General features: G+C 39.0%; 1 protein-coding gene across 1 annotated transcript in view; it reads right to left on the bottom strand.

Moving 5' to 3' along the window:
• LOC136875947 (splicing factor U2AF 50 kDa subunit) overlaps nucleotides 1–20,816 on the bottom strand; it is a 179,854-nt gene that overhangs the window by 48,209 nt on the left and 110,829 nt on the right. Inside the window, exon 6 of the mRNA XM_067149566.2 lies at nucleotides 289–386. Coding sequence (XP_067005667.2) covers nucleotides 289–386 — 98 coding nt within the window. The remainder of the gene's footprint in view (nucleotides 1–288; nucleotides 387–20,816) is intronic.

The following is a 20,816-nucleotide window of genomic DNA, read 5'->3' as shown; positions in this document are numbered from 1 at the left end:
ATAAAAACCAGCTTTGATGGAGGTGGGATCAAATGATACAAATGGAGGTGGATAAGTTACCTAGGAGAATAAGGGACTTGACCATAAAAAGTAAAAGAAGCAGAGGGTGACCAAGGCAACTGTGGTCAGACTTTGTTTTAAATGATACATGAGGTGTAGAACTAAATGAGACCAAGTAGCTAGTTGAAAACAGAGGATTGTAGAGGAGCATAGTTAACCCATGGAGGCTTGCAGACTGAATATTGAAAGGCATAACTATCTATAATGAAGCAGAAGATAACAACTTACCCCTAAAACACCAATGGGAATATTCCATATCCACAGTGTATGAGACTCTTTTGTACTGGGATCAGGAGTAGTAGCCCAAGGATTAATGAGAACACCACCTACAAAATAGAAATATAGGTTACTGCCTTAATGAACATGACCACCACACGGGCAATAGGTAATAAAAGTTTTAACTTTTACAAAATATTTATAGAACTTATAAACAAATTTAAATATGCCAGTATATGATCAGTTAATTAAAGTAAAATATAAGTAACCCTATCAACGCGGTAATTAAAAGTGAGAGGACTTTTCCAATTTGTGAAACTCACTATCCAACCTTTAACCCTGTTTATCATCATACCATTACCTACTGCCCATCTCACAACATTATCAATGTCATTTTGCAGTTGCTCACAATCTTGTAACTTATTTCCACTTCTTTACTCATATCATTTATATACATACATGAAAACTGTCCCCGTTTCTACCATCAAGGTAATTTGCCTCAGACTAGTCAGCCGATCCCAGGCATGCTCAGTTCGAACTATGATAAATAATGCCTTAAAAATATTAACAACCTGGATTTGATGGGGAACATATAACTAATATGGACACAGTGAGGTCAACTAAAAGCTATAAATACAGCAAGACGAAGCACGACGTCAGTTTAGAGGAAAAATCTGTTTATTAAAACAAGAAAAATATGAAAAATTAGCAAAAAAAAATATCAAATGATCATAATTTTACAAGACTTAGAATTATTATCTCAGCTTGATAAAGTCCATCTTGAGAATCAAAATAGAAATCATACAAATATACAATTGTATGCCGACACACATACTTAACATTACAAATTAAATTCTTGAAGTTTATTAATTTTAACACATTGGCTCGCGCGCTTGCACCACGCACCTGGCTTTACTTTTGTTAACACCTTCAACTGTAGACTAGTACGTTCACCTTTCCTGCACACTTGACATTGCAGTGGGGGTCCCTAACCTTAAGAAAATATGTGATTTAATGCACAAAGAGGGGAGACAAAAATTAATCTAACTGTACAAAATATAACACGCTGAGTGGTAAAACATCCTACCAAAATATATACACCCCTATCATGAGCAATCTCATGAGCACAACAAAACACTGTGGATCGGAACCACACACTACAAAATCACATAAAAGGCAAATATACACAATCAAAGAAACAAAAACATGATGTTATATTTTCCAGGGATCACCAAGAAAGGCATGCTGCATTTATGAAAACCTCACTCACTCAAAGACTCGACGGAAAATGTAAGAAAATAACTTTACACTTTAAGCAACACTTCCTATTCAATGTAGTTTCCTGAAATAAATTACATGACAAAAAATCAATCAACTGGTGGACACGCACAAATCAATGTGGATTCCTGAAATAAATAGCATGACACAAATTCATAAAAATAACAGAGTAGGCTTTAACTTTCAACACATATTTCAATGTTGGTTCCTGAATAAGATTACATGACACAAATATTGCTCAGCCCGGTTATATCATAAAAGAAAATCCAAATTAACTGTCACGATATAAAAAAACCTCGTCTACTGCAACACTCATAGTGACGTGGACAAAAATCAATAAAATCATGAAGTATAGGCCGCTAAAATAAAATTCTCCTAGGTAGACACACACCTCATCCTCGCCAACACACGGCGGAATGACTCAAAAGCGGAGATGCAGTCTCCCAAAATAAAGCAGCAAAAATCAAACACACAGGGTCCAATCCTTTGCACACGCTGCTACAGTCTACCTGAGGCAAGTCACACAATCATGAAAAATGCAGGCCTTTCAAATGAGGAACGTATTCTCTTACTCAAAATCACACTAAACCATATCCCATGTCCTAAAGTTGCCAAAACTGAGTAAGTATATAAAATGATGTCTAACATTCGCTCGTATGGAAAGAAACAAGACCGCACTGGTCACAAATCAAAGCACTTGCGCTCGTAAAGTTAAACAATAATAATACGTAACTTGAAACTACGAAATTGCCACATAGACAACTGATCATGTCTGAACATCTAAAAGATACCTGATCTCATTTCTTGCCACTCAAGAAACCTGCATCAATAATAATAATAATAATAATAATAATAATAATAATAATAATAATAAATTTAGAGAAAATTGATTCTAAAATTTCGAAACTTGAAATACAAAACTGCATTTGAGGAGCTCGTGAATCAACCACTAATTTACACTCGTCTTGATATTCAATTAATCACGAAGATTAACATGACGGCATGTTTCTGTACACTTTGAGCTCCCATTAATACTTTAATCTAGTCCTTCCTGACTTTAATTTAAATCCTTATTAACATTTACAGTTAAGCCCCGAAATGTACACTGCGTCTCAAACATCAAAGCAAAAAAATGAAAAATAGATGACGCTAAAATGTCGTACGTACGACGCTGTACCAGTGTAAAACCTTCAATTATTATGTTCAATATATTTTAATTATAAGACTACATTATCTTTTATTAAATGTTAAATATGATTAATATATGATTTCCCCGTAAATATGTAGTATAGATTTGTATAACCTCAAATACGTATTGTTTATAACCTCAAAATCTATAGTCAAAAGCGGTAGAAAATTCAATAATGTTCGTATGTTAGACTTATTGTACTATATTTGGTATATATGAAGGGTTCTCGAACTTACTGTAAGGTTTTATTATCCAGATACATGTAGAGACATTACGAATGTTGTAGATATTTCAATTGGTGTTTTTAAATACTGAATGAATGTTCGAGTACCCATTCAACTAGCTGGTCAATCGAGGTTTTGAGTGTGTTCCATTAGAGTGTTGCAAGAACTCTTCCAGAAGTCGATCATTCTAGATGGTTGATCGAGTAGTATAAATATCGAACTGTCAATCAGTGCGAAAGACTGAGTACTGGACACAAGTGAGTGAGGCGGTGAATTCAAGTCTGAATATGTTATAGTGCGTGCGTCAGCGTTGTTGATATCTGTACTTGTCAGAATCGACTTCAGGGTACTCCGCTATTGAGTGTTGTATATAGTGTAATTTACTACTGTGTATAATTGTGTGTTCTGACGTACAGTGTAAATAAAGTAGTTTAGACAAAGAAGTGAATGTGTTCTCGTGTGATATTTATTTATGTAAAATAAAATCGCAACGTAGAACGATAAATTGGCGACCGTGACAGGACACTTCAAGACTCAGCAATGAAGATCGAACAAATGACCGTGGCGATGTTATGGAAAGCGCTGGCATCCCGAGGTTTACCGACGGCTGGGAGCAAAGCGGACCTACAGGAGAGGCTGCGCAAGGATTTGATAGACAGCGAGGAGAACCCAGGCAGTTTCGACTTCGCAGTCACCTTGAAGGAAGAAACCAACAACTGGGTAAGCACTATGTTAGCACAACTAACTGCGTTGATTCAGGCCCAGTTCGAAAAACTCAAGGGTATCGAGGCCCAATCCGAAAAACTTGAGGGAAAAATTGAGGCCCAGTCTCAAGAAATAAAGGGCCAAATCAATTCTTTCGTCAAAGATCTGAAGGAAGATATTTCAAAAATTAATGATAAAATCGGCAGCTTAGAATTAGACATAGATAAAGTAGTAAATGATATGCACACCTTGGAAAACAAAGTCGATGAGAAGATTGAAGAAATTGAGCGGGAATCTAATGATCTCAAAACCAAACTAGGCCAGAAAGTTACGAAGTTTGAATCCAAAGTTAATAGAAAAATTTTATCCCTGGAGAAAAACATGGCTACAGGCAGTAGTCAACCTGGCAGAGGTACGGACCTTCACCTTGGGATGCCGGGTGACCCCAGAGTTATCAAAGACAGCCTACCGGAATTTCATGGGAGGCTTGAGGAGTGTCCTAAAACATTTCTAAAGACATCGGAGTCTTTACTAGGTAGGACAAATATACCTACAGAAATATATTTGCAGATTGTCAGCCAGCAACTAAAAGCATCAGCAGGGACTTGGTGGCAGAACACTAAAGGGCTCAGCCTCGACTGGGAGGAATTCAAGAAAGAATTCGTCCAAAGATTTGACTCGGAAGCTATCCAAACCTCAGTACAAAAGAAGTTCCTAACTAAAGCTCAACCCAGCAGAATGAGGGCAGGAGCATTCGTAATTCAAAAACTCCAGCTCTTTAAGCGAGTCCACGAAGGGAAAAATATTGACACGAGTGTCCCCTATATAGTTGAAATGCTACATGACAAGGTTCGATCACAAAAACCTCAACCGCGGAAGAACCCTGGAAATGCTAACGATGTGGGTGGACCGGACATCTAAAAGACCGCTGCCCAGGAAACTAGATCGGGACCGTTCGAGTCGGAGCAAGGATGGTTCCGGAAGAATGACGAAGCCCCGGAGACATTACACCTGGCTAGAAGGTGAACATATTGGTCAAATCTATAGTGACGATGAACCTAATCCACCCCACCCGGCTATTAACTTGACGATTAATGACAGGCCTTCCATCGCTATCCTGGGTAATCAAGCTTCACACTCGTTTGTGAATATGAATGTAGCAAAGTTATTAAATCCTCTTCATCCTACTACAGTGGCAACAGTCAAGGGAGCAACCCATGACATACATTACAAGATTGAGGGTTGTACCCTTCTTCAAGCCAAGTGTTCCACCGAAGTTATAAATATACCGGTAAAGGTTGTGAAGGATTTGATACCTGACATAATATTAGGACACAACTTCTTAACTAAATATGGGGTAGTAATAGATTATACAGCCAATGAAATATTCTTTGGTAATAAAAACAGAATTAGGTTAGCATGGGTAGAAAATAAAGCCTACGAGTCGGAAACGTTGGAAACCAATGTATTGGCCTAACTGAAAACAAGGCCGTTGAGGGTGGAGGAGAAGGAAGACCTTGAGAAGTTGCTAAAGAAGTTTCCTGAGGTCATTACGGATAGGATTGGATTTACCACAACGGTAAAACATAAAATTATTTGTAAGGATAATGCCCTGGTTAAACAAAGGCCTTACCCACTTAACCCAGATAAACAAAAATTTGTAATAGATAGTCAAGGAAATGGAAAACCAAGGATTGATTGAACCTTCAGCATCAGGATGGGTTTCTCCAATAGTACTACCTAAGAAGAAAAATGGTGATTATCGACTTTGCATAGACTTACGTCAGGTAAATAACAAGACTCTATCAGATGCCTACCCCATGCCGGATCTCCGACATCTGATAAAACAAGTGAGTGGGGCAAAAGTCTTCAATACCCTAAATTTGAACTCTGGCTACTGGCAAGTAGAGGTCGAAGAAGAGTCTCGACCGATGACCGCTTTTTCCACCCCTAGAGGACTTTATCAATTCAAGGTCATGCCCTTTGGTCTTAAGAATGCTCCAGCCACCTTCATGTGTCTGATGGACAAAGTCTTGTCTGGATACACAGGCGAATTTTGCCAGGTCTATCTGGACAACATCCTCGTGTACAGCAAGACATTTTCGGACCATTTGGAACACCTAGCTAGAGTCCTAGAGAGGTTGAGGATTCACGGACTTACCTGCCAAGTCAAGAAATGTCAGTTCGCATCAGACTCGGCTGAGTACCTAGGACATGTATTGACGGACAAGGGCTTGGAGAGACAGACTGAAAAGAATAGGACCATTGAGGAACAGGAAAGGCCTCGCACAAAACGTCAGGTACGTCAATTTTTAGGCCTTTGTGGGTGGTACAGTAGCTTTCTACCAAACTTTGAAACAAAAGCTGCTCCCCTAACCGATCTCCTCAATAAAAACATACCATTTAAATGGACCCAAAGGGAAGAAACAGCCTTCCAGGAAATAAAAAGATCTATCTGTGACGCTCCAAGTCTAGCTTATTTGGATACAGGCCGGGAGGTCTGCTTGCAGACAGATGTGAGTGACATTGGTCTTGAGGCTGTACTGTTCCACGAGAGAGAAGGTGGAGGCAAGGATATAATTGAGTATGCCAGTAGGAAACTCTCTGCCTGCGAGAAAAATTATTGTACAGCCGAGAAGGAGGCATTAGCGGTTGTATGGGCGGTGGGGAAGTTCAGAGGATGTCTAGAAGGAAGGAAGTTCAGACTCTTTACAGACAACTCCTCACTTCAGTGGTTGAATCAAGTTTCTGGAACTACTGTAAGTCCAAACTGATGCAATGGGCCTTGATCCTTGCCGATTTTGACTTTGAAATTTGTCATGTTCCAGGCGTAGCCAATCAAGCTGCTGACAGTCTATCAAGAAATCCTGAGTACGTTCAGAAACCAACTACGAACTTACCAGAGAGAGGGAGATTCCTGGGCCAACTAAGAAATCCCAAACCGACCCCGTGCTTCTCGCTATCCATCGCGGAAACAATGAGATCGATGTAGATTTAATAAGGAAGTGGCAGACTGAGGACGTGTCCTGTAACAGAATGGCATCCTGGATCAGCAAACGCAGAACTGATTGTCGATCTGTTCCAGCTCAGTTTAAGATGTGCTACAAGAACTTCCGACTTGAAGACGGTATACTTAGGTATACTTCCCACCTGCCTGGATCTTCCCCAGTCATCATAATTCTGAGGTCGCAGACTGCGAGGATTTTGGGAAAATATCACGATAATCCAGAAGCCGGTCATCCTGGTCAAGAGGAAACCTACTCTTCAATTCGGCGAAGTTTCTTCTGGGTACACATGCATCAGGACATCAAGAACTACGTCCAAGCCTGTGCAATCTGTGCTCGCACTAAGGCGAACAACCAGAAAAGTACCAGCATGAGAGGACGCCGACTGCATCAGCCTTGGGAGTTTCTCGCCCTTCACCTTATGGGACCCTACCCTAGAACATCTCGGGGAAAGACGGAGATTCACCAGATGGGTGGAAGCATTCGCCATCCCTGAAGCTACATCGGGACGTATCATTCAACTCTTAAGGACGGAAGTCTTCAGTCGGTATGGGTATCCTCGGTGTCTACTCACAGACAATGGCAGCCAGTTCACCTCAAGACAGTGGTTGCAAGCTCTGTTGGAGTGGGGAATTGAACACTGGACTACACCGATCTATCATCCACAAGCAAATCCCACCGAACGGAGAAACCAGGAGCTAATGAAGATGCTTCGGATTCACTTGGTCGACAAAGAACATACCAAATGGGACCAACACCTACACGAGTCCCTTCTGGCCATCAGACAACGGGTTAACCGCATCACGGGTTTCTTACCTGCAGAACTTTTCCTTGGACGTCCAATAAAGAGAACTGGTGACTGGAATTTTGTCCATGGACAAAGAGAGGGACCAGAGGATCCTGATACCTGGCATATACGGAACCAACGGCAGATTCAACAGGTGCACTGCCAAGCCAAAAAGCGTTCAAGGAGAGAAGCCGAGAACAACACTGCGCCAGAGGAAAGGGAGTTCAGACCTGGAACACTAGTTCTTCGTCGAACCATCCCCTCAGCAACAAACTCCAGAAGTTCCACACTGGGATGGCTCCCAAGTGGCTCGGACCTTTCAAAATGGATACAAAGTTGGGAAATGGTGTGTATCTCCTAAAGACTACACCACCGACTAAGGTGCATGCATCGGAATTGAAGGCGTTACCTCAACCCCTACAAGAAGTCGGAGAGACCGAGGAGTCGACCCTCTCTACGGGGCCCCAGAAGAAAGCAGACTTCATGGAGCATCAGCAAACACCGATACCTACCTTGGAAGATAAGCGAGACGAAGACATAGATATAATTTAAGACCTAGAGTAAGGAATGTACAGAATAGATGTTGAAGGTTTTAGGGGGGGGATAATTGTCATATGTACGATGCTGTACTGGTGTAAAACCTTCAATTATTATGTTTAATATATTTTAATTATAAGACTAAATTATCTTTTATTAAATGTTAAATATGATTAATATATGATTTCCCTGTAAATATGAAGTATAGATTTGTATAACCTCAAAATTTATAGAATCAAAAGCAGTAGAAAGTTCCATAATGTTCATATGTTAGACTTATTGTACTATATTTGGTATATATGAAGGGTTCTGGAAACTTACTGTAAGGTATTATTATCCAGATACATGTAGAGACATTACGAATGTTGTAGATATTTCCATTGGTGTTTTTAAATACTGAATGAATGTTCGAGTACCCATTCAACTAGCTGGTCAATCGAGGTTTCGAGTGTGTTCCATTAGTGTGTTGCAAGAACTCTTCCAGAAGTCGATCATTCTAGATGGTTGATCGAGTAGTATAAATATCGAACTGTCAATCAGTGCGAAAGACTGAGTACTGGACTCAAGTGAGTGAGGCGGTGAATTCAAGTCTGAATATGTTATAGTGCGTGCGTCAGCATTGTTGATATCTGTACTTGTCAGAATCGACTTCAGGGTACTCCGCTATTGAGTGTTGTATATAGTGTAATTTACTTCTGTGTATAATTGTGTGTTGTGACGTACAGTGTAAATAAAGTAGTTTAGACAAGGAAGTGAACGTGTTCTCATGTGATATTTATTTACGTAAAATAAAACTGCAATGTAGAATGATAAAAACAAGGAACTTACTCGTAAAAAGAAAGACGTTAACCACTCAGCTAAAAATCTGAACAAAAATGAGAAGAAAACAAGCTGCGACCTTATGCAATCGGTCCACATTTACGTTACAATTATAGTTACAATTACAAGCTTCCTAACACTTACTTTAATAGGATGTAGTCATTCCAAACCAAAGCTAAATCTACAGAAATTAAATATCAAAATTAACCTATCCCCTTTTGCAACTTTAAAACATGTGCATACATATATAATTATACTGAAAATTTAGCACTCATCTATTTCGTTGACTTATTGCCGCCAGCCATTGGAACAGCTGGCTCCCCATCGTTTTAACCAGCCATAGCGAAGATTATGTCTCCACAAAAGACTTGGATCAGTCCTTGGGTCTCCACACTCCTGACGTAGAAATGTGATCTCATAGACTCTGTCGCTGCTTCTGGATATTGTTTACAATATCCCCTTGTACACGGTGAAGAAAACTGGGTCAAGATTAACCTATCAGTTACTAGAATACTACAACCGGGGTAATTTCCACTGACCGTTAAACCAGTTCCCATTCATCGCGGAACAACTTTTTATCTAATCCCATAATTAGATCAAATATTTCCCATTTAAATGCTGGACTGGAATATTGAAGTTTATGTCGTCGAAAAATCTATCTACACAGGCAGGCTACTATGCATTTAACATGATTATCTGAAGCTGATCTTTCCCTCTGGAAATCGAAAGATAAATGCCATTCTCCCAAAGTTAAAATCTTGAATACTTAAATGCGGTCTGAGCGTCTTTCAACAAAAGTTAGAAGTCCCCACACGTTCACTCACATAAATAATACTTCTTCTCACGATGTGACCTGCATAGAATCTCGCCGAATAATAGAGTAGCTAGCCCAAGCGCTAATCGCTTTTATTAATTCCTCCTCTTGTACGATGTTGTATGCTCGATTGGGGCCATCTCTTACATAGACCAATGCCTAGCCAAACTGACTGTAGCACTATCACTTCATTAGTCCAACACATCGTGTACCCGATGCTTACTTCAAATGTATATTTCTAGCTCCTCTGGCCTCTAATCAGGCCTCCAAAATGTTTTCCGTTGGTCTGGCCATTGGAGTTCTATTATTTCCTTGTTCTGCTTTGTGCATGTCATGTCGAAATTCCGCCTTCTAAACTTAGCTGGCGATTGAACAGACCTGGGCTCCGAGCTTCTTGTAGAAATTGTGACGTGCTGCTGAATGTATATGTTTCCTGCCAGTTACTAGATGAAATATTCTCTACACATTTGAATAAATGACTGATTAATTAAATGAGTAGGTCAATAAGGGCTCAAAAATATAAAGGTCCAATAATAATGCCTTAAGGAATTCCCTTCTTAATTATTACAGAGTCAGATAAAGCTTTGCCTACTCTAATTCTCTGAGTTTATTTTCTATAAATATATCCACCCAAACAGTCACTCTTTTGTCTAGTCCATTTTTCATTTTTGCCAGTAGTCTCCCATGATCTACCCTATCAAATGCCTTCAACAGGTGAATCGCAATACAGTCCATTTGACCTCCTGAATCCAATATTTCTGCTATATACTGTACATAAGTGAATAGTCATTAGATGGGTCAGGCACAATATGAAAGTTCAATGTCTAAACTATGGCTGCTAGCTCACTGAAAAGTAGGATATTTACAACTGGTGAAGTTTAAATGGCAATGCACACCAAAAAAGTTCATATTTCATAAAAACCTCCATATTGCTTCCTATTTGGTAAGGTTTACAAATATTCCCTCTGTTAATATTTCCAATGACAATCAAAACTGTCTTTACTGGTATTTTTCCTACACTGATAGAAAACTAAATGATGAAAACTTGGAATATTTTAATGAATACATTTTTGTATAATTTTGTTGTGAATTTTATTATTTTTGTGCAGGTTATTGATAGTTTTTGACTCTCAAAGGAACCCTCATGAGTGCGAGGTCATGAACGGCTAATTGTATTGACTGTGTTCAAAGCTCCATCTATCATCTACCCCGCATGTGCAGTACTGGCTGCAATTGCAAGAGGGGGCAGAAAGGTATGTATCCAAAACTGAATAGAGCGTGGGGCTATGAGACACAGTTGAAGGCACAGTCAACACGTACATTACAAGAGTGTTATATTGCTTGTAGTATTGATATAAACTGTTACCCCAAAACAGGCAACATTAATTAAAAGAACACATTTTAATCAATAATAATAATAATAATAATAATAATAATAATAATAATAATAATAATAATAATAATAATAATAATAATAATAATAATAATAATAATAAGGATGAAGGGAAATAATCAAATGACGAGACAACAGTTATAACCATCGCAAGTTTCGGAGACATGTTGCTAGATACAAAAAACAAACAGTATTACCAACATGAAAACTAGTGAAAGATGTGGGAAAATGGGCTGGGATCCCTAAGAGGATGGAGTATTACTTGACGGTGTAGGGAAAGAAACTTTAACGTGGTTACCCTTCAGTCCACATTTACTGACAAATTAAAAGAAGGCTTAACATGAAAACAGAACAACAGCAAATTAAAATAAAGGTAACATTGGCAATAAAGGTGTAACGAAGAATAAGGTTCGTATGCATGACTTTCAGAAAACACAAATTTAACATTACAAGAATCTGTGCTGCCGGACATCAATTACTAAAATATGTCTACCTTACTTTTCTTTAAAGGCGTATTTAACCTGAAAACACAAAACTCTTCACACAAGTGCATGATGAAATGTAACCAGCGGCATCCTAATTACAGACAGTAATCTCTTAAAGTTACAATGAAGAAAATGGAATCAACTTTACAATTTGATTTACAAGGAAAATAAAAAAACAAGAATTTAAAAACTTAATGCAGAGGCCTTTGGAGTTGCTGCCTTTCCTAAAACGCTTCAATAAAAGACGCATAGCTCCAACACGCGTCCATTAAATCGGAATGGAATTACGGGAGGCAATCCCGGAGGAATATTAATTTTACATATAAACAACCAAATATGTCAATTAAAAGAAAAGGGGACAGCTCCCAAAATCAAAAGGATATGCCTAGCTGTAGAGCTAATGCATTACAAGAAAGGTCTAAGGTAAACTCCGTGTGTAAAAGAAACTTACATTTTAATTTAAAGTTCGAGAGGAGAAAACGTGCTTACCTTGAGGTGGCTATAGCTCGCAGACGGGACGACACCTGAAGTGCGTCCGGCTGCAAGGCCGTAGAAAAACCAAAGACGCGGATAAGAGCCCTGCTCCCACCAAGGAGCCAAAGGCGGGAAATTGAGAAATACGCTCTAACCAACACCGTCCTCTAGGCTACCAAACCAGCCCTTTGGACGATGGGCAGAAAAACCTTACACGCCTAGGAGGAATGCTCCCAGGTGAGAAGGTTGGTAGTGCATTCGCCCCCGAAGGGAGATAAGCGAATACAAGAAAGAGCGAGAGAAAAAACAGTCAAACAAACATAATACATTTAAAAATAACCCAAAAGGAGAAAATTACACACTTACCGGAAGCAGAGAAGGGAAGCGGCTTAAGGCCGTGGTTACAATTACCAAAAGAAACAGTGGCAGTGCTCCATTGAAAACGGTGAATGAAAAACAACACCTTGGTGACATAAAATAACTTTAATTGATACTGAATGAGATGTAACAACTTCAAGAAGAAAACAAAAAAATAAATTGAAGTCAAATTTGAGTAAAACCTAGGATTAATTCAGAAAAGGAAAGGTGGTTGCCCAAAGATAAATTCAATATCATGTTGGAGTAAAGTTAAATGTAAATAGTAAAATAATTTACAGCTGAATTAATCAGAAAATATTTTGATATCGATTAACTGATAATTAATAACATATTAGCAACCAATAAATGAGGAAAAAGGATGATGTTCATTAACTCATTAAAGGGAAATAGATTGATATCCATTTAACTGATAATTAATAAATAATTTGCAAGCAATAAAAATTAGAAAAAAAAAGAAAATGTTGACCTCCATACCTTTCTACCAGAAGTTACTAATAGCTAATATAAAATGTGATCAATCACCGGAATAAAATAAACCAAGCAAACTTTTAGTTTCAGCAAACAAGATTACAGTTCAGTTAGATGCTAAGGAGATCACTTCATTTTCATCACCTCGAGTAATTAACACCATTACTACCAAGGGGCTGTTCCCAAGTTAAGTAATAATATAACAGAGAAGTTTACACACACTCCGCAACCAAACAAAAAAATAATTCATACTTTAAAAGGGTGGCAAAAATGAATTAACGAAAATCAAAATATAGTCAACAAGATACACCAAACCAAAAATATTAACAGAGAACAACGCAAAGCACGCGTATCGGCTCACTCAATCCAATTCCCAACAACAATCCAATCAACATTCCGTTGCTAAGGTAACCGAAAACAACGCAAAGCCTCCCTCCCGAGCAAGGAGGACAATAAACAGCAGCAAGGAAAAATAACCCAAAAACCCCAGGAGAAAAGAAAACATACCAAACAGAGCAGAAAAGTACACAGAACTACGAACAGGAAACCCCAGAAAGAAAATTTGATAAGCTCGGTACCTTGGAAAAGCCACCTTGGTTCACATGAAAATATTACAATACTGGCCAGAAATGAACATTATTAATTTTAAAAATAAATTTTCGAAACCAGTCCACCGTGCATTTTTCATGCTCAGAAGAATAATTGGCTAGAAGAACCCATCTTTTGAAACACATTAGCTCACACGACGCCAAGTCCGAATTTGATTATATCATTATTATTATTATTATTATTATTATTATTATTATGCTCATTCCGATGAAAGTACATAAAACTTTTCTTCACGGGGTATGAGAAAATAATAGCACAGGAACGTACCTTTTTCAGACACTACACTTTAGAAAATCCATATCTGGTCATTGTTGATAGTGTACACCACGAGGCAACTGAACTCAATCTCGCCACGAAGAATCCACAAGAAGCTTTCACCAAAAATAAGAGATTAGATGAAAATGCTAGAAGGTCAACTACAAGCTCGACGGGGAAAGATCCCCATTAAAGGGAAATTCACCCAAGTTTTAGCGTAAAACACCACGCTATTGCGTAGCAAACGTTTCCACTTCCACACATCATGGCTCCTCGTTCAGAACTGATGCGTTGGTACGCGGGCTCGGAGCAGTCACGCCAGGCAGCTCCCCGCGCATGCGCAGCTAAGCGGAGACATTGCACTAACTCGGTACAGGAGCGAACGACGCATTACGTAAAATAATTAAAGTACATTGGCATAAAGCCGATTGACACTAATCTCTATAGTGATAACACCAATCCAAAAGGTTGTTGGGGAGGCTCAATACTGTTAATATTGTCACAACGCAAAAGCCAATCAGGGAATTTCACTACAACTCAGACATAAATTTCACCAATAGGAGAGGTCGTTATTCTGACGTATCAGAAGGCTGTTTGAGCAACATCCTTCTGATGAGCCAGCAAAGGACAGGAAACGACAAGAAAAATACTCCTAGAAATACCACGTGCCCGTACACCCTGTCACAAAAGTTAAGTGCTGCACATGGTTTCATCATGTTACCAAAATACACAATTAGTTCAAACATCAAACAAACACCACTTAAAATAAAATTTTACATTCTTCTGAGATAAAAACTTCTTCATAGTAATGTTTCTCTTGATGTCACGGAATTAAATATTTAATATATATATATATATATATTGCAATAAATTTTAGAACACAAATAAATTGCTTCGTCCTTTCTTGACTGTCACAGGTCACATGCAATGGCAAACATAAACAAAGCGAACATTGCTTTATATCTACAGCAACAGTTGCGGACTTTGACATTCCGTCAGAAAAGAATGTGAAACATTTTTCACAGTGAGAAGGAAGTGGCAGATGATATATTAGCGTTTTTGTGAGATAAGTCAGTAGAATGTGTAGTGTCGTATACTCTCGACTACGTGGACAATGTACATGAGGATTGCACTGATGGTGATACAGATGAAAGTGATATAGATATAGATGTCCAAGCAAGTAGTTCATCGTCCATGTCGGAGCCACAACTCCTGGCTCCATTGGAGCATAGTAAAGAACAATTGCTGTCCAGTTCACGGGTACAAGACATACAGTAATAACGTACTTGAATGACCAATATAAATGGTCCAATATTGGACATTAAAAATTTTCCAGCTAACTGATTCCTGGTTGCCAGTGTTTCTCCCCAGTATGCTAAGTTGGGCTCATCAGTTGGTAAACAGCACACCCACCAAGACGCATGGCTAGTGCATACAAGCAGGCATCAATTTTTGGTAATGAAACAAAGTCTCTCATAGTGCATTGGCACTACCAGTGGCTCTAAGTAGTCTACGCAGTGGCCTCCATGGTATGCACTACACATGTGTCTTGGTGGGTGTGCTATTCACCACCTGATGAGCCCAAATTAGCACACTGGGGAGAAACGCTGGCAATCAGTAATGCGTTAGCTGGAAAATTTATAATGTCCAATAACGGACCATTTATACTGGTATTATAAATTTTCTCCTTCGGGACAAATATTTTAGGCTCCCTATGGGAATCAACATCTGTATCACATGAATGACCATCCACAACATAGTAACAAAACTACAGTATTACTAACAGATTTCAAAAATCTATAGTACTTTAAAGGAGGACAAGGCGAACCTGTTAAAAAGATTGTTGTTTGTGCGATTCAAGGATGGTCGAGACAAGTTACACGATGAGCATGATAGTGACCTACTACACTACGATTGTCAAATTGCGCAGGACATAGGTTACAGTGACTTCAAGGGATATAGTGGATGGTTGCACAACTTCAAATCGAGCTACAGCATTGGACGACACAAAATAACGAGATTACAAACAGCGGCAACCTGACGATGCACAGCAAACTGCAGAATCGGGTCGAGCATTTGTAGATGGGGTAAACAAACTTACCCCATCTTTTAGTGCAGAATTTGTTTTCAACACCGACCAATCAGGATTTACAACTAAGTATTTTTATTTTCCACCTTGTCGATACATTAATTGCTTAAGGCAACTTATTGGTTAAAAGTGGTACATGTTTCATATACAGTATTATTAACATCTTCAGCCACATAACACTGTTTAGATGAAAAATTCATATATATTGACGAAGTATCAATGCTTGAGAGGAAGTGTCCTTAAATTGGATTTTATCTGCTTCCAACAATTCTATCTCGTGTCATGGGCCTAGCAAGGGCATTAGGGAATGTTTACGTTACAGCAAGCAATGTGTGGAGTAAAATCCTATAAAAAAATGTAAAATATTAAAATTATTGAGATCTGTTGTATTTCATAATATTATTAAATACATTTCCATAGTTTCAGCTTTATCCTAAATAAATTTCATATTTTTTGCAAACTTTTCTTCATAATGTGCCTGTCTTTAGTCATTAGTGATTGGTAAAAAAAAAAAAAAAAAAAAAAAAAGAGTTAACAATGCACACTTGGAACTAGCAGTGATCATGTTAGCAAAAAGTAACAGAAATTGTGCTGTTGCTTGTGAGTTTTGTGTAGAGCCATCATATACATGCTACTAGCATAAACGAAAGGAAGAGTTGCAATGTGACAAGAAGACAGCCTTATCATTTTTGGACAAAAATCAGGCCAGTATCCAGAAATATTAAAAATCTTTTAAAATACTGTATAATCCCGAATACCACCCGCACTTTTTTTTCCAAAATATTGGTTCTAAATCTTGGGTGCGAGTCGTATTCAAACCGTTCATTCTCGTAAATATTTACTACGTTCACATGGAATATTGAAATAGATTTGAATACAGTTACCGAACTCAATACACCACATGAAAATGGGCATTCAGGTCTTATTGTGTTTTAGTTGCGTACTAGAAAACAAGATCGAATTTTTCTCAATACAGTTACTGTGAAACGCAAACGCGAAATGTGAGATAATGAAATACAGTAAATCAAAGGATATAGGTAAATATGTGGTAAATATGAAAGCCGCTGCTGCGGATGCTCGATAGTCATTTGTTTTGCAAGTGTTGCTGGCATGCTGGGTGCACAAATAGCTGATCTCGCGGGACATCGTACTTTGAGAGAGTCGAGACTGTTGGTTACGGAAGTCTACCTCGCTCACATTCGAGTTCTGTATCTGTCCCATGAATGTGCTGTCTTGATAGTAAGCGATGGATTCAAAACGGCGTCTGCAGAGAAACTTAAAGTTGTAAGCAAAGCTGAAATATACGGAAATTGTGCCTTTGGCAGAAAGTACGATACTGATGAATTGTGTATTCGTGATTGGCAGAAGAAGAAGAAGAAAACTTCCAAAATGTAACAGCGATTGCAGAGCGTTCCGCAGGCAGAGTGCAGTGTTTTCAGAAATTGAAGAACAACTCCACAAATCTGTGATAGAAAAACGCGAGTTAGGATATGGTGTTTCTAGTGAAATGTGTCGATTGAAAGCACTAGAGATCTCAAAATAACTCAAAACACGGGGCTTCACTGCAAGCTGCGGATGGATCCAAAACTTTTATCGGAGAAAGTGATTGTGCATTCGGAGACGTACGTCTATTTCATGTCTTCCTGGGGCACATAAAGAAAAATTAACGGTCTTTCAGTGTCACATTATTCATTCGAGGAAGCAAAATTCTTATTTGCTGTCACAAATTCGGAATGCTGACCAGACACCTGTCTATTTTGAAATGCCGTTGGAAAATACAGTGGAAACGAAGGGTTCTAAAAGTGTAACCATCAGAATAGGTGGTAATGAAAAGCAACGATGCACGGTAATGTTGTGCGTATTAGCGGATGGAACCAAACTCCCTCCATATATAGTTCTGAAAAGGAAAAACCTTCTGAAAGGAAACTTGCCGTCCAGTGTTATTGTTAGAACACGAGTCCGGCTGGATTGACAGTGCGTTATTTGAGGACTGGGTGAAGTGCGTTTGACAACGTCACCCGGGAGCTTTATTACAAAAACGAAACATGCTTGTGCTGGACAGTTACTGAGGACATAGAACTGACGCCGTAAAAGATATGATGAGGAAAGGAAAAACCGATCTTGGTATAATTGCCGGAGAACTCACTTCTATTCTACAGCCGTTGAATGTGTGCGTGAACTGGCCTTTCAAAACTGCAATGAAACAGTTGTACACCGAATGGATGTCTGATGGTGATCACGCGTTAACACCAACCGGATGAGTGAAGAGGCCTGATGTGGAACTAATATGCAGCTGGATCAAGACCGTATGGGCACGCATTCCCAACGATCACGTGTCCAAAAGCTTTAAGAAATGAGGAATTTCAAATTCAGTGGACGATAGTGAGGACAACTATTTGTGGAAAAATACCAGCGACGAAAGTTCCTATGGTGAAACTTCAGACAACGACTGTGAATTGTGAATGATCTGAGTATTGGACGGATTTTATTTACGATTTTTGTGATGATTTTATTAATTGTACTGTAAGCTGATTGAATTTATATTTGTGGTATATTTCAAGAAAATTAAATAGGTATTTAAGTCATTTGATTTTTTATTTTTTTCGTATTTTCTGTCTCAAATTTAGGGTGCGGGTCTTTTTCGGTGGCGGGTGGTATTCGGAATTATACGGTATGTATGTATGTATGTATGTATGTATGTATGTATGTATATAACTGGGTTAAGAAACAACGAACATTCAGTTTTGCATGAAATGCTAAAGGCACTGGAGACTGCAAAGAAAAGCAATGTAGGTATCACACAGTTCAGAACAAGCAGAGGGAGGATGGCTGTGTACAATCATGAGTAGAAAGCCTTTCCCTCCAAAGGAGGATATCTGTACGCTAGTGATTATGGAAAGATCGCACTCAAAAAGCAGTCGATCAGTATATCATACGAAAATGGCGTGAACACAATCATCTACTTTTAAAAATGGGGAATGCAGATCAAATGCCAATATTCTTTGGTAACTATCAAAAGGGGTATAGGAAGGTCCATCTATTTATGCCAGTTATAACTATCAAAAGAGGTACAGGAAGGTCCACCTATTCAACACCATACCAATTACTGTATAACTATCAAAAGGGGTATAGGAAGGTTCACTTATTCAATACCATAAGTGATAAAACATCAACATGGACATAATGAAACTGATTACGTATGATTCTTTGATAAGCCGAGGAACACCACAGTCAATGAAAAAAGGTGAAGCCAGTGTAATAGTGCAAACAACAGGTACAGAAAAACTTTGCTGCACAATGTTGGCCATCACTACAAATGGCAAAACTCCTTCCATGTGATATTTAAAAGGAAAACCATTCCAGAAGGGAAGTTTCTGCCTGGGCTACATGTGCATCCACAAGAGAAAGGATAGATGGCATTAAACCTCATGAAAGATTGGATGTGTGTGAATGAGTAAGACGTCCAAGCGATCTGTTAAATCACAGTACGTCTCTCTGATTTGACAGCTTCTGTGGCCATCTTGTTGACGTTGACTGATAAGAGATGTAAAAAGAGATTAATTCAAATCTGGTCATCATTCTTGGTGTTTTAACTTTGATGCAGCCACTCAGTGAGAGCATTAATAAGCCATTACAGGACTGTGTGGTGGATTTACACGGAATGAATTGCTGCCTGATCTCATGCGTTGACATAAACAGAAAAATCAAGAAGTCTTCCCTCGAATTTGTCTGTAAATAGATTGCCTGGGCATGGAGGCTCGTTCCACAAGAGAGGTATGGAAAGTTTTACAGAAAATGGTGTCAAGAAGCAGACTTTAGAAAGAATGAGGGAGATGTACCATCGGAGTGTCAGTTGTGTGAAAGTAGGAGGAGAGAGAACTGACTAGTTTGAGCAAAACAGGGGATTAAGACAAGACAGTGCTCTGTCACCTTTGCTCCTCATTGCAGTAATGGATGAGCTAATGACAAAAGTGGCAAGGAAAATTGGGGAAGGAAAAATGAAAGTGATGATATTTGCAGATGACTCATTAGTCTGGAGAGAAAAGGAAGAGGATATCCAGGAACAATTAGATTCATGGGAAGATGAGATGGAACAATATTGAATGAAATTTAATGCCAAAAAGAGCAAGATAGTGATCACAACTAGAAAGGAGGAGTGACCTACGAGAGGGATAATGCTTGGAAGGGAGTAGCTTAGGAAGGTAGAGAGTTTCAAGTACCTGAAAGTCAGCGGGGGCAGCGGCTTTAACTCGTTTCCAAGTAATTAAATCTTCCAAATAATTAACTTCTGTCTGTGGATATACTTTTGATGGCTGAACAGACCAATTCGAGCATAGATTAAACATCTACAATGATTGCACAGAATTGTAGAAGGAAGGCATGGTTGTGCTGCACGGAGTTTCTGTGCTTCCCTCCTGGAGTCTTCACATCTGTGACATTCCCCTTCAAACAGATTGACAGCAGCAGAAGTGGTCCGGCGCCAGATTGTATGGTTTTGAGCAACCATATCCCAGGTTTGTGGATCGAGACCTGTCATCTTCATAGTGTGCTTACGCTGGCCCTTGTAGGACCTCATGGGGGCTCCACGAGATTTGGTGCCAGGAAAAACTTCACCATACAGGATTTGGCATGGAAATCTGGTATCACCATCTAACCGACTTGGTCAATCCATCTAAGCTGATGGCCAATGATGGACGATTCTATGCTCTTGGCATGTGCTTTCTCAAGAATGGCAATGTTGATCCCAAGGATGGATCAAAGTTTTTGTTGGTGGAAACGCTCAAGCTTTTCCAAGTCACATTGGTAAAGAATCCAAGTTTCACGACCATACACCAATGTTGTGATGACAACAGCGTGGTACACCATGAGTTTTGTCTTCACAGTCAGGTCTTCATTCACGAACACTTGGTGTGATAGTTGTCCATATGCTGCATTGGCAGAACCAATTCTCTTCTCCACATCTTGCCCACAATTACAATGCACAGATAGGATACTACCTAAGCACGAAAAGTGGTCTACCTGCTCCAGTGG

This window comes from Anabrus simplex, chromosome 6 (genome assembly GCF_040414725.1).
Source record: "Anabrus simplex isolate iqAnaSimp1 chromosome 6, ASM4041472v1, whole genome shotgun sequence".
NCBI lineage: Eukaryota > Metazoa > Arthropoda > Insecta > Orthoptera > Tettigoniidae > Anabrus > Anabrus simplex.
This window is presented reverse-complemented; position numbering and strand designations above follow the sequence as displayed.